At 32.6% G+C, this 14,966-nt stretch overlaps 1 protein-coding gene across 2 annotated transcripts in view; it reads left to right on the top strand.

Moving 5' to 3' along the window:
- Positions 1-14,053, top strand: part of ZDHHC21 (zinc finger DHHC-type containing 21) — a 76,974-nt gene extending 62,921 nt beyond the window's left edge. For both annotated transcript variants that reach the window (XM_021063619.1, XM_021063627.1), the window contains exons 8-9: positions 5,377-5,420; positions 5,963-14,053. In XM_021063619.1, the coding sequence (XP_020919278.1) occupies positions 5,377-5,420; positions 5,963-6,095 (177 nt within the window). In that variant the 3' untranslated portion in view covers positions 6,096-14,053. The remainder of the gene's footprint in view (positions 1-5,376; positions 5,421-5,962) is intronic.

The following is a 14,966-nucleotide window of genomic DNA, read 5'->3' on the forward strand; positions in this document are numbered from 1 at the left end:
AACTCCTTGCAATTACTGCTGATAAGATTAAAAGTAATTTAAAACAATTTAAATTATTCCTATTTTTTTTCAGTAAGAATAGTACATTTTAATTTTCTTAAAGCATTAGTAATTGCTCGAGTGATTAAATAGATGCTTTTTTTTTCTTTTTTTGGTAAGAACATTTATGAGTTTTCCTTTTGTTTGGTATTTTTCCTATTCATTTTAGTATCTCATGTTTTGAATCTATGTGAATTTTTACTCTGACTTTAAAACTCTCTAGGATTGAGGATAAAACAGTGAATCTTGTATTTCTAGTTAACCTGTAGACATTTTTTTATAATGATTCATATGCTTCTCTTTGTCACATTCTATAAATATGTTAATTTCTCCCCAAATCCTAGCCAAAGGGGCACATTAGTCCCTCTTCTATTGATAATCAAAAATCTTACTGAAATATAATTTTGTATTCAAAATGTAAGAGTAGTTGACCTTGATTATTGATTGCAAATGTAAGTTTTCATCTGTTTCTTAATAATGTCAGGCTTATTTATGTAATATGTATAATCATCCTCTGTATATTCCTATAAAATTACTTGTTGTGTATATAACTACTTTCACTAGACTGTGAGCTCCTTGTTGCCAAGGACTGTGTCGTAACATGTACTTAGTAAAATTTTAGTAGAGGGATAAATGAGTAAGTGAATCATGGTTTATGTATTTAGTACTATTTTTTCAACTAGGTTGTAGGCCCCTTGTGGGCATTGTATTTTATCTGTGTAGTCTCCTATAGACCATGTCATTTTATCTTTCATTATAAAAACCACTTTTTTGTTTAAATATAATTTTTACAGTTACAGTCTAAGGTAATTGAGATTGCTCTAAACCCTACAACAAAAACTTAGGACTGCCATTTATTGAGGAGTTATTAAGTGTTCTAACTTATTGATTCATTTAATTCCTGCTAAAACTTATGAGGTAGGTATATTATTTGAAAATTGAGATACAACGTTTTAGTTATTTCCTTAAGATTTTCTACAGCCAGAAAATGGCTTAATGGGAATTATTTTGGAAAATAAATGTAAGATTTGCTACCTTCTCACCTTGGTTTCATGACTGATTAAATGTTTATGTGAACTTAAGATCTCTAGTAAAAGATATAGCTGCTCCTTTGTTGAAGATGGATGCTTTAAGAACCATTTATTTCACGTGAGGAATACAGTGAGTTCTGGTTTCAAAGGAGGAGAGAGAGCTAAGATTAACAGGAAAATTTTCTTTTTTTGGATTAAAAAAATTAAAGATAGGAAATCATGTTATTTTTGTCCATGTTCAGTTAGTTTAGTGCTACAAACATACATCGAGTACTCATTTTGAATAATCTGTGCTGTTCAGTGCTATGAAAGATACAAAGTTAATTAAGCTATTGTCTGTATGTTGATCAGAAATGCTAGGAAGTCAAGCAAAAGTCTGTTGTAAAATTAGCAGAAATTAGTAGAAGACAAAACAAGTTTATAATCTCTTGTGATAGACTTTCCTTCACAGTGCTTTTTTACTCCAGGTTAAATCAACAGTCATTGAATCAGGTATGTGCAGCAGAGTTAAAAACATCAATAAGACCTGTAATAAGACTTTAATACATAATAAGACTTTCGACCTGTAATAAGACTTAGACGTACAGATGATCCTTCAGGTTCTATTGAACTGTCCTCAAGGAGTCTTTCTGATAGTTTTCCTCAGGTTTGGCATTTGGCAGATCTAGAAACTCCATCTTGAAATTGTTTCCAGAGTTGATAGGCCCAGAGATAGTGACTCTTACTTCTAGACTCAAAAGTGATAGTCATATAAACCAGGTTGACTATTTATTCCCTTATGTACAATTGTCAGTTGCCAAAGGATTCTGCAGCAGTTCTTTCTCCCCAGCAGTGGTGTGTATGGCAAAGTGTTGCTTTGTTAGAATGAACTCAAAGCAGGATGAGTTAGTTGGATGGATTATCATAAAGCTGTCTCTTCCAAGAGGACTAGATTCTCAGGTCTGTTAACCAGGAGATGGCTAGTGATAAATTCCTGCTCTTTTGCTTTCCACCCCTCCCAATTTTTCCAGTAGGCAATAGATACCATCCTCTCCTTTCCTGCTGGAAACTTTTTTTACCCATTCAAGTTATAATCTTATTAATTAGCATACAGCTTTCTTTTATAGTCAAACATATTTTCTTAGAACTTGAAAGATCATTTCTTAGGGTAAAGTCAGCCATCTTGTATAGTTGATAAAATACATATGGCCTATGTTGCTATATAAGTCTTGCTTGTTTCTAGTTCATTCTTTTTGTAGAAAATAAACTTGCAGTTTTTAAAACAGGAAAGCATTCTCATATGTCTTAGTTTCACAGACTGATGCAAGTCTTAGATTCTTTGATTATTAGACCATAGTCAAGACATAATATTTCTTTGGAAATGAGGTATTTTGATTGTAGACCACACAATGAAAATTTGTTTCTTATTCCTTGAAGACTGATTTTTTTTTTCTAGATAGCTGAGTTTTACATATAACTGAGAATTTAGAAATTATATTTATATGCCTTGAAGATAGAAATTACCTTATTGGTCATTTTGTGGTGGCCAGCAAAGGTACTGAATCTTTTATGTTGAATGGAATTATCTGCATCAAAATCTATTTTAATTATTTTTGGTTTGTTTTTTGTAAAATATTTTGCATTTTCCTGCTTAGTAAACAAAACTAAAAGTATATTCAGACTGGTTTGGCACTTGGAAATAACTTATGGTTGTCAGTGTTCCTGCCAGTAGTTAACTTCTCTTCTAGTTTGCTGGTTTTATTATGCATATGAATGTGATAGCGTGATAACTTGTGTTGCCCTGACTGTATTGTGTAAATGCCTGTACATAAACTTTGTGACACGTTTGGCTATTCAGATACAAATTGTTCTGTTTTCTTATAATAATAATCTAGATAGCTGAGTTTTAGAGAGATAAACATTCGCCATTTCTAGAGGGAAAAAATAGTCTTTTGGCCAGCCTCGTAAATCCCATTCATAAAGTCATGGTAAACATCACATCCTTTGATAGAATAACTGTTTATGATGACTTGAAAGGTAGTATTCTTCTTATTTTTTGAACCATATTCTAGAAAGATGTTGAAAACACTTGAAAATAAGAGCCTTTCCCATATGAAGGCTAAATCTAGATTCTTTAAAGTTGATTCTTTTAGTGCCACAAATAAGTTCCTCAAAGTTATAATCAAGTTGTAAGTTTCTGCACAGTAAAAATCTCCTGTAACGTTAGTCACAGTAGTCTAAGCTTCCTTATCTTAAAAAATAGTTTCCAGTTTTAAGTACTATATACACCTGTGATTTGGGGTCATTTATATACCTTTCCTAAAACACTTCTACATTTCTGTTCTGTCTTTTCCTTTGTATTTTTATACAAGCTATCTTAATTGTTTTGGAATAACCTTTCACCATCAGTTCTAAAAAAATTTTTAAATTACTTCATTCATTCTTTTTTTTAAATGTACAGCCAGAGGCCCACATTTCCTCTAAGTCTCTAATCAATGTTTTCATGTACTTGCAGACTGTGTTTTCACAAAGTAAAACATTATTTTGAGGAAATTACGCAACAAAACTGAGAAAGGTTAAGTAGAATTTTCATTGGATACCATGAATTTCCGAGCATGCTAGGGAAACTAGTAAATAGAGAATATGTAACTAACCTACAGCCTCTTCACAGGTTCCTGGAAAATCTGGAAATGAAACTCAGTTATTAGTTACTAGTCATCTGTAAAACCATCGGTTGTTTTCCTGTATGTGGGCCAATTACAGTTATTCAGCTGTTTATATGTAAGAATTTAATATTGTGAGCCATTCATGTAACCTCCTTAAAGAGTTCTTTTTTTTTTAAGTAGAAGTGGTTTTTAATAGTATAATTGGAAGAGAGTTCTACAACTAAAGAAGTTCTTGGGATTAGAGTTGCTGCCACAAATATTTACATGAGTAGTACTTAATAGTACAGCCTACCTGCTATAAATGAGGAAGCTAATGAAATAGAAGGTAAAAGGAGGAAAACTTAACTTTTTTGTATATATTTTCTTTTGTAGTACTTAAAAGTATATTTGAAAGGTAAATATGTATCGAAAATAAGATTGTGTAATTTGTGTTTTGATTATTTGGATATTAATTATCACAGTTTTTCAGTCTAGTGATAAATCTTCTATTAATATGAATTAGAACAGCATGTCTAGAAGCTATCTTCTCTTTGCTGTTTTTATTTGTGTTATAGCCTTTTAGAAAATACATAATAAGAAATTGCATTATTATGAAGAGACTGGTTTTATTGTTAAAAAAGAAACTTTTTTTGGCCATTTTTTGGGCTGCCCCTGCGGCATATGGAGGTTCCCAGGCGAGGGGTCTAATCGGAGCTGTAGCTGCCCACCTACGCCAGAGCCACAGCAACGGGGAATCTGAGCCACATCTGCAACCCACACCACAGCTCACGGCAACGCCGGATCCTTAACCCACGGAGCAAGGCCAGGGATCGAACTCACAACCTCATGGTTCCTAGTCGGATTCGCTAACCACTGAGCCACGACGGGAACTCCAAAAGAAACATTTTTTTTACCAAAGAACACTAATCTTTACTTTTCAGAGTAATAAATGCTGCACTATGGCAAGTGCATAGTTTGCCTTGTTGAATTTGCGTTTGTTTATAGAAATCCATAACCATTAGCACTCTTTGGTGATAGTTTTCTGTTTAATAGTGTCTTTCATTTGGTATACATTTTGGTATTTATTTTTTAATGAATATTCAGTGATGGGTTGAATTAAAAATAGTCTTTCAGAAGAATTATGGTGAGTTCCTGTCATAGCTCAGTGGTAATGAACTTGACTAATATCCATAACGATGCAGGTTCAAACCCTTAGTCAATGGGTTAAGGATCCTGTGTTGCCTTGAGCTGTGGTGCAGGTCACAGACATGGCTCAGATCCTTCACTGCTGTGGTTATGGCTATAGAGTAGGCCAGCAGCTGCAGCTCTGTTTCGACCCCTAGCCTGGGAACTTCCATATGGCACTGGTGTGGCCCTTAAAAAAAAAAAAAAAAAGACAAAAAAAATTATGAAGAAAACAAGTGTAATGAAAGATTACAGTTTAATGAATTGAAACTTCAATTTTGGGGGATCGGGTCGTAATTGAATAAATAAATGGACTTTTTTTTTTTTTTTTAGTAAAATGTAATGTTGATTCTCTTTTTCCAAGAAAATTCTTAGTACCCATAGATATGCTGTTTATATCTTCAGAATGTTCTCTGAATATGATTAAAAACATCATAGACATAGAATAAAGCTTCAATAACTGCTACATCTGTTTAATTTTTTTTAATTTTTAATAGGATACTACATCTATTGAAAAGATGTCAAACTGCTGTGAAGAAATGTAAGTATAAAAGTGGAGCAGTGTTCTTATTTAAAAATACAAACAACTGGTTGCACTTGAAAACATGTGCATATAATGGAAAGATAATATAATGATAGCTTTTTGTTGGTGCGTTATCTAAGGCCTGAGCTAGACAGGCATAACCCAGTCTTACAGGAGGGGTCTTCTAGCCATGAGAGTTTTCAGACAAAATAAGTACTGATCATTCTTGTTCTATTGTCTAATGAAAATAAGTTAAATTATTTCTCCTAAAAGTACATCAAAGAGATTTGCTACTGTGTTGTTGACACACATTCTGTTAATCCTGAGATCCTCCTCTGCTTCAAAAGTTGCCCTAGGTTGATTGACGACACAGATACAATATCTGCTATCCAGAGTTAAAACTCAGCTGCATGCCATAATGAAAGAAAAGCTGTATTTGTGATGCTGGGACACAATTCATCAGAGTCCAGTAATGGATCCCCAGCCAACCTGTATTGTTTTAGCTGACTGAAGTGCACCATGGGAGTGCTGTCTTTCACTAATAATGCTGTCTTCTGTAGATCCAGGCCCCGAAAGCCATGGCAGCAGACCTTCTCAGAAGTTTTTGGCACTCGTTGGAAGATCCTGTGGTTTATTCCTTTCAGGCAGAGGCAACCACTGCGAGTTCCCTACCACTTTGCCAATCACGTCTAAACAGATGGATGGTGGGCACAGATGGGTCCTCCATGCTGGAAATGCGTTACAGGTTTTCTGATAATAGAACTATGACAGTCTTCAAGTCAATTAAAATCCACCCACCAATCTTAGGCATCATAATGTGCCCCAGGCTTTATTTTAATAGTGATCTTGATCCTGTTGTGGGACTAATACAAGATCTATATTTAAGTTTTAAAGCATGTTTACTTTCAAATTAGCTTTCCACAGGGATTTCTTTAAATGCTTTTGTTATTAAATTCAAAAGCAGTGATGGGGATGAAATAATGGTACATAATTTCTTTTAGTACTGACAATGTTACAGATTTTAATTTATAGGAAATTTCGTATGTTTATTTGAATTTTTCACTCTTAAGTAGTACTAACCAAATCTGAATTTAGTTCTTCAGGTTTTACAAAAGTTGATACGCCTCATATGCAGATTTTCTTTTTCAAATACAGTTTAAAATATGTAATACTTCCTTTTATATGTGCTGCAAGATTTTTTAAAATGCAGCATATAGGAATGAACAACAACAAAAAAATAAAAATAGCAACAAAGTACAGTGTTTTCTTAGAAATAGTTTTCTAATGTTTTTTTCCTTCACCAAAATTAAAATAAAAACACTATCAAACACCTACCTTTATTTTAAAGTAAAGATTATTTTTTCCACATTAACTTTTCCATTTCTTTTCCCTGTACTCTTATAATTATCGATTGTTAAAATATTTGCTCCAAGGAGAAATTTTTGACCAAGCAGGCATGTATTCCTATTTTACCCTAAGATTTTGTTGAGCAAAAAGGGTAAAGAATTTGCAATAATTCCACAGACACTTTTTCTAGTGTAGCTATATTAGAATGCATATGTTTTTAAAATACTAGTATAACTAGATAATATATATATAATGTACAGTATAAAGAGAAATATTGTGCTTTTGGAAAAATATGTATACTTTCTACTTTTGTTTACCTACTAATAGATCTGAAATTATACCTTAAAGGTTTTTATGTAATAGATATTGGCCAACTAATACTGAAATTTTGTTTATAGGAAGTTACTAATAAAAGTAACTTTTATGTACCTGTGATCACCCAAATTGAAATTAAATTTTAATTGGCCAGCTATAATTTGGATTGAGAGACCTTTTATTAGTAGTTAATGTTAGGAAATGACCTTAAAATAAGAAAAGAATAACGATGATCTATATTCATTATTAGCCTTATACAAATTTAAATTGCTAATAGTGATGGTCTCTTGAAAGCATAGAACATTGGTATGAAAAAATATTTAGTATGCTTTGAAAAAAATTCAGTTTAAACCTTTTTCCATTAGAATACTGCAAAATCCATATATCTTTTTTTTTAAAACATCGTGTGCTTACTGTCTTTCCCTTCAAGAAAAGATTGAAGTGGTCCAGGGTTCTCGGAGCATGTCAATATTTTCTTTTTAGTTAATTTTGGTAGTAAGGAGTCATACCTGAGAAATCATGAAACAGAAGGTTACCTTTGTCAGCTAGTTAACTATGTGCTGTGATTAGCTTTCGGAAATTATAAATATCTCCTAAAATAATAGAATAAGCTCTTCTCAGAGATATAAGTACCATGTCTTTCATGTTCTGATTACAATGCTTTATTATTTAAAAACCTAAAAGTGGAAGATGAAAATATTTATTGGTGCTAAGATGCATAGTAAATATAATATAAGAAATATACTTATAGAGCTTAATGAACCACAAAATTAGTATGTTCATCCCAGGTGAATGGGTTGGGTTTTGTGCAAGATAACATACTGACCAAATTTGGCCTGGTGACAGAGCTGTTTATGTATTGATAATGTAGATAGATGTCAGTTGAATGCCTTATGCTGTATACATTCCTTTCAAATGAAGACCTTGAGAGAATAGCAAAACCAAGTGGAGCCCCCCTCAAGAGCTTTATGGATGTATTTATACTTCATTTAGGAGCAGTAGCTACCTTGAAAGGTACCAGAGGGATACTCAGTGCCAACCTCTGCCTCAGTGTTGAGAACCAGAGGTGGTCTCTTTCCCACTCTGAGGGTTTCTGGTTTCCTTAGATATCCTACTTATAAAGTATATTCTCCCCCCTTCTTTCGCTTTACTCTCCCTGGTCCTGATCCCTCTATTCCTGATTCCTCTAAGTTACTATAATACGAATTAATACACTAGGCAAGGTATATATTTATTTTTTCTTGAATGGCAGAAGTGCTCTATATTAATATATTTATATACGAATCTATATTAAAGTACATCTATATATACTTAGGCTGTAACTTTCAGTATTTCCAAGTTAGCACACCTGACTGGGTTTTGTAATTCTTGTTAGACAACGTGAAAGAAACCAACTGGAAGTCTCCTGGGGAGTGCATAAACTCTGGTGTTCTCTCTGCGCCCTCTTTTGGCTAGTTGCTGTAATTATACTGGCTCTAGAGATTTATTGCCCCACCGGTGAATTGGATAGCCCAATTCTGAACATTTCAGAGGTATAAACTTAAGGGAAGTGTATGTACAAAAATGTAGGATGTTATGAAAACGAGTGTGTTCCTCTTTATGATTTTAGTGTCTAGTTCATACAAATGTGACAGCTTTGCTTCATTTGTGTACATTCGTATATTTTTACCATCAATTACAAATTATATCAGACCAGAATAAATAAATATAGACCATTTCATTAACCTTAATTTGAACCTTATTTTGGCAAATTAAGTCCTTGGAACTAAAAAAACCATTACCTTAAAATCATCAATTTATTACCAAACAGAAATTTATTGTAGTCGCAATGAAAGCAAGTATCTAATATGTTTTACTGAATATCTGAAAAAAAATACATTTAGTTTTTTAAATCCCAGTTTTGGAATTTTTTTTAAATTGATCCAATTACATTAAAATAATTAGAGATTAATCATTCTTTCTATACTTTTCATTCTTTTTAACTTTCTTACTCTGAGTTAAAGCAGTTGCTTTAGTAGACAATTTATTATGTATTCTAGATAACCATTAAACTAACGATGTTGAGCATTAGAAAATAATTATGAGGAATTCCCATTGTGGTGCAGTGGAAACGAATCCGACTAGGAAGCATGAGGTTTCGGGTTCAATCCCTGTCCTCCTTCAGTGGTTTAAGGATCTGGTGTTGCCGTGAGCTGTGGTGTAGGTCACAGAAGTGGCTCAGATCCTTCATTGCTGTGGCCGTGGCACAGGCCAGCAGCTGTAGCTCCAGTTAGATAGACCCCTAGCCTGGGAACCTCCGTATGTCACAGGTGTGGCCCTAAAAAGCAAAAGAAAATAATTATGAGCAGTGAGATTACTAATGTAATCTGTATATTGGATGAAGTATTTCCTTATAAACATTCCATTTCATTTTAAGCAGAATGTGTGTTCAAGAATATTTTACATCAGCGAAGTGATTAATTGGACTTCTGGAAACGAAAGATTTTTAAGTAGTTATTGTAAGTCAGTACATTTTAATAATGATATTTGTTGCTGTTTTCTGCAAAAATGTTCATGAGCTCAAAACTGTAGGCAAAAATTGAGTTTAGAATTTTAAAAATATTAACCAATGTTCCATTGTAAGAAAAATACTACTTTAAGAGTCGCATTAAAAATATTTGTGGTTATCATGAGAGATAGGTATATTTAAAATATTAATATGTTATTCACTTTTAACAGAAGAAAGCATGGTTTAATTTTAAGTAATAGAAGTAGAGAACATAAGCATAGATAAAGTTTAGTGTAACAGCTAAGTTAAAACTTCTGTCAGAATAAACATCAGTGAATGTTTGCTAATGCTTAGAGGTAATTTTCTGTAAGGATGGTGGCTAGTTATAATAGCTATTCTTCATCAGGCATTTTCATGTCGCTTTAGTACAGATAATTAGGTGAAGGTATGTTTCACCCAAAAGGATGTATTAATTCTGAATGCTAATCCTGAAGACTTGAGTTAGGACAACACCTTCACCCAGGAAGTAGAAAGTAATTTAAATTATAAATTATAACCATGTAAATTTCTGTGTGTTCGATAATAGAGCCGTTTGAATGTGCTTACATCTGTCGCTATAAAATCACAGGTATCCAGCTCTGGTTTACAATGGCATTAATATTAACAGAGCTGCTAGTCTCTCCCTGGACTTTTCTCTAGTCTCTCCCTTGTGCTTCATGTATGAATAAACTACTTAGCTCAAGTTTACTGAACTATTGCTGCTTCATCAAATAAGTTTGTGACATGACCTCTAATATATGTGATATTGCTAGAATTTATTTGGTAAAATTTACATTTATGAACATTAAATAATTTATTGATAGATATTAAGTATTAGATTTTCTCCCCAATTCTACTGCTATTGCTTTTAAAAATACAAGTGTCGGCAAATGTAGTTAGTAAGTCATAATGTTTAGTATGTTCTACTTGCTCGTGTTGTTAACCATATAATTAACGAATGAATGAGTGTGTTATTTAATGTCCACATTTGCTACTTTCAATCCTAAGAGTCCGCTGAACCTAGCCATTCTCAGTGGAATTCTAGAATATTCTTCAGTAGAATGTTAGAAAGTAATAGAACCAGCTTGCTTGAAGTATTTTGAACCAGTGTTGTTATTCTGTATATCAGTCAATATTTAGTGTTTCTGCCGCCTGTGGGATGATGACGGTTTAACTTTAGGAAGTTGTTTTCTCTGATGTCTCCTTTCATTATCATTGTGCAATTTTTAACAACAAAATTTACCACATTTTTGTGTGTTCTTCAGATGTTGTATTACTGCCTGCTAGTGCTAATTTGAAACAAATAATAATGGTATTTAAAATTCTTATGTCATTGGTATTACCAGTATTTTCCATTAGCATTATATTTTTTATTATTGTTATTTTTCTTTTTCATTTGTCAGCCATAGAGGACAGGCACTAATGAGCAGTGAGTAGCCAAAACTGAATACAGAGAGTAGAAGAACTTATTAAGATAGAGAGAAGGCTAGACAGAACATGTATAATAAGCATCTCAGCAGCTGGGTTTACTGGATACAGTGTCTGTGACATCAGAGAATTCCTGCTACAATCATTTTAGCCTTATCTCTTGTTGATACTGTTTTACTGTAAGAGTTGTTAATGCATGTAAGCATTTAGTTTGAGTTATTTCATCTAAGGAACTTACTTTGCTGATTCTCTTCAGCTCTTCAGATGCCTTTGGGAAATTATTTTGCATTTTAAATATCGTAATTGCGTAGTGTATGCAAACATGAAGTGTCAAGAATTATGTCAAAGTGCAGCTATTTAATGCCAAGGAGAAATGAATAGGTTGCCCAAAATTTGATTGACAAACCTAGGACCTTTCCTAATGCAGAGAAAGGATACTAAATGTTACAGTAAAACTGTCAATAGAGGAAGTGATTTTCATATTAAAATTTGGACTGTTTTGGAGTTTTTGATATCTGGAAGGTCTCCATAGCTATTGGTGTTTTGAATCCCTGTAACATATAATGTGGTACCACACTTGTTCAGTACGCTGGTCTTTTTGGTATTAATAGCTTTATATATAACCAGAGATGTGGACACAACAGCAGCAACAAAAGGTATATTTCTTTTTATGCCTCTGCTTGCCTGTTTTAAGCACAGGGTTTAACTGCATAGCCTCTTAACTAAAGAGAAAGCTTGTCTGCATAAGCTCTGTGTTCTTGCCAATGTGTGTTGGGTGATATTTGAACTACTGGTGCCTGAAGTTAGTATTTTACAACCTCAACAACTAAAACATCCCGGTGCTACTCACTTTAGCATTGAGTGACATATTTAATTCCTGTACCAAAGAGTTAATTTTCTTTTTGGTTCACTGAGAGTTTTCTTCTCACATCCTTATGTTTATAAAGTAGAATTAAATGCTACTAAGAACAATTTTGATTAACAGTTATTGCACACTGCTAATTCAATTTAGTTGGCTTTAAATGTCTCTAGTTTGGACTTTTTTTGAGTTAGGAAGATAAGTGTGGTCTTTTTTGGTATGGATTAACTACTTTAAAAAGTAATTTAATAGGTTGAATTTCCAAAAAATAACTGAAACACTTTACACAAGATTTTTTTTTTGATTTTTTTCTCCAGTAATAAATAAGAAATAATAGGAACTCTATTTTTATTTCTACAAATGAACTTTATAGCTTATTGGGCCCTTTTAATAAATTCTTGAACAAAAGCTAGAAGGTAAAGTTAGGGCCCATTCTGACTACAAATGAAGAATTCTGCCTCTGCATATGTGTGTGTGTGTGAGAGAGAGAGAGATTGTTAGTGGTATTAAAGAATGATTTGCCATTTGACTATTTTGCAAATAAAGATGAAGTTAAATAACACTTTAAAAAGTATACATGTAACGCGTGCGCACACACACACTTGCCCACGAGGAATTGCAAAACATTGATTTAAACAAAACTAGTAGCAAATTGAACTTCTCTCTCACACAAACACACACACAAGCCTGGATATTGTTACTCACTTTATATACATTAGAGTTAAGAGTATTTTAAAAATTAATTCTGCTTGTGATTCATTTTAAACTAATGGGAGAAAAATCCTTTAGAACTAATTGTAATTGTCCAAAAGTAATACTGCTACACGTGCTAACCTGGTTCCCTAATTTTCCCCCTCAGACTTTTAAAACACGCCTTTAGTTTCTTTAAAAAAAGCCTGCAGCTGAAATGATTAAAAATTCTGGCCAGAAGGTGATAGTGTGTATGCATTGGAAAAGTAGACAATCACATGTAAGAATGTTTTGCATTATTTTCAATCAACTAAAGTCAATCTATCTTTGAATATAACTACAATATATGGTTTTGCAGTGAATTCTGAATGGATAAAAAAATCAAGACTGAACCTCATGTGAAATATGACAGGATCATTTGAATGATATCTAGAAATACAGATGTACATATTTTTAGGGATAAAAGAAAATTTGAAAGCAAAATGGAAAGAAACAACATTGTCTCTAATTGTTAAACATATACTTTCTAGATTTTGTTGCCAAAATATCAGTTCTGAGTTTTTCAACTTGTCTATGTGTTGTTTAAATTAATGTGGCTGAGTGCAATTATTTGTTCAAGTTAATGGGTACTAAAAAGTTCACAGCTATCCTCTGTTCTCTAGACATGAATTTTAAAAATTTTCTACTTTAGCGTAGGTACAATAAAGCAACTAAATGATAAAAAAAGAATATTCTCCACAATTGGAGAAATTCAGACAAGTGATTTGCAAGTCCTAACTGAGGGAATAGAACAGGCTGTTGGGAGGACTGAGCGTACATGATCCTGCTTCTGTAAGCTTTATGTCCCTGCATTAGTCTTTTTAAATGTCACTGGCCAAGATTAATGAATAGGCAAAATTTGTGATATTTCAAGGCTCCTAAAATTTTGTGTCAACCTCACGTGTCTAATATTATATCCCTAAAATAAAAGACTTTTATTTCCATAGCGGTATGTTCCAAGTACCATGTGAAGATCCTGTACTTAAATTCAGGCATTTTTTTCACTCAGTGGGTATGTTTAAATGTGAGTGCTGTTTTGCTGCATGTCTGCTATTTTACCTTGTCAGTTCCTCTAAGAGCATTTAAGGAAAAATCTTCACTAACATTTCTAGTGCTAAAAGAAATAAGGAAAATAGTAGTTGAGAGGTATGACAATAGATAGAGAAGGAAGTGGGAGCCATGTATCTGAGATTTGCTAGTTTAAATGAAAAGTCTACACTGGTTCTTAAAAATGAAGAACAAACCATGTATCTACCTTAAGAACAATGTTTTATTTTGTTTTTAATTTATTTTAATGTTTCAGTTTTATTCATGTAATATTTCTATATTTCTTTACAGATTGTTTTTAATTTAAATTGTGGGATTTTTTTACTTCTCCTGAAATGTATTATGTACTGTATTTTTAGAAATCTTATTTTTAAATAAATATTTTTTAAAAACATAGGACTGTTCTTCTCCCCCACTTCTTTATTCATTAAAATCAACCCAAATTCTAGATTTCAGCGCTCTCAGTGTGACAGGCCACTTTCTTTAATTTTAGGTAATTTGAATGATTATTGATGCTTAGTAGCCTTAGGATTTTGTTCTCTCACAACCTCAGAATCCTTTACATTTTTAAGAAGAACTAGGTATACATAGTAGGATTGAAATTGATGAACACAATATTTCTTGCTAGGCATTTTTGCCTAGAGATGACCCAATTGGATAGATTTAATCACTCAGTTTATTTAGCATGTATTGTGCCAGACACCATTTTATGGAAATATTTTTTCTTTGTGGAATGATCTACATAAAATAAATGCAGAGAGTATATGTCTAGGCATTGTTTTAGGTCTAGAGATTATTAAATTACTTAGAGCCTTTGCTCTTATATAATTATATTCTAAGAATATCTGTATAGCTTTTTATTGACAGATTTTCTTTGTCTCAACTAATTTCTTGTCCATGTGAGAAGTCAGAAAGGAGACGTGTATATTAGTGAGTGTAAATTAGTAAAAAGTATCTGAAAATATAAATCAGTGTATCTTAGAAACAGTAAAGCAGTAGAAACTATCTGAGATTGAAAGACAGGGGTTTAACTTTATTTTTAAAATCACTTCTTAAATTTTTATTACCAGAAAAGTAATGTTGATAAATACGCTGAGTTAACAGAAATTAAATGAGTCGGTAGAGTTTCATATATAACTGTAAGCTTTGCTATGTTGGGAAATTGTTGCATGCTGACAATCCTTAAAGGATTATAGAAGTGTATTCTTGTTTCTTCTTCAGTTTCCTTTGCTCTGATTCTAAACAGCATTTACAATAATTGTGCTTTCTCAGTGATGATAAATTCTAATCCTCAAAGCTTTTTGGTCTCAGA

This window comes from Sus scrofa, chromosome 1, assembly GCF_000003025.6.
Source record: "Sus scrofa isolate TJ Tabasco breed Duroc chromosome 1, Sscrofa11.1, whole genome shotgun sequence".
In the NCBI taxonomy this organism is placed as follows: Eukaryota; Metazoa; Chordata; class Mammalia; order Artiodactyla; family Suidae; genus Sus; species Sus scrofa.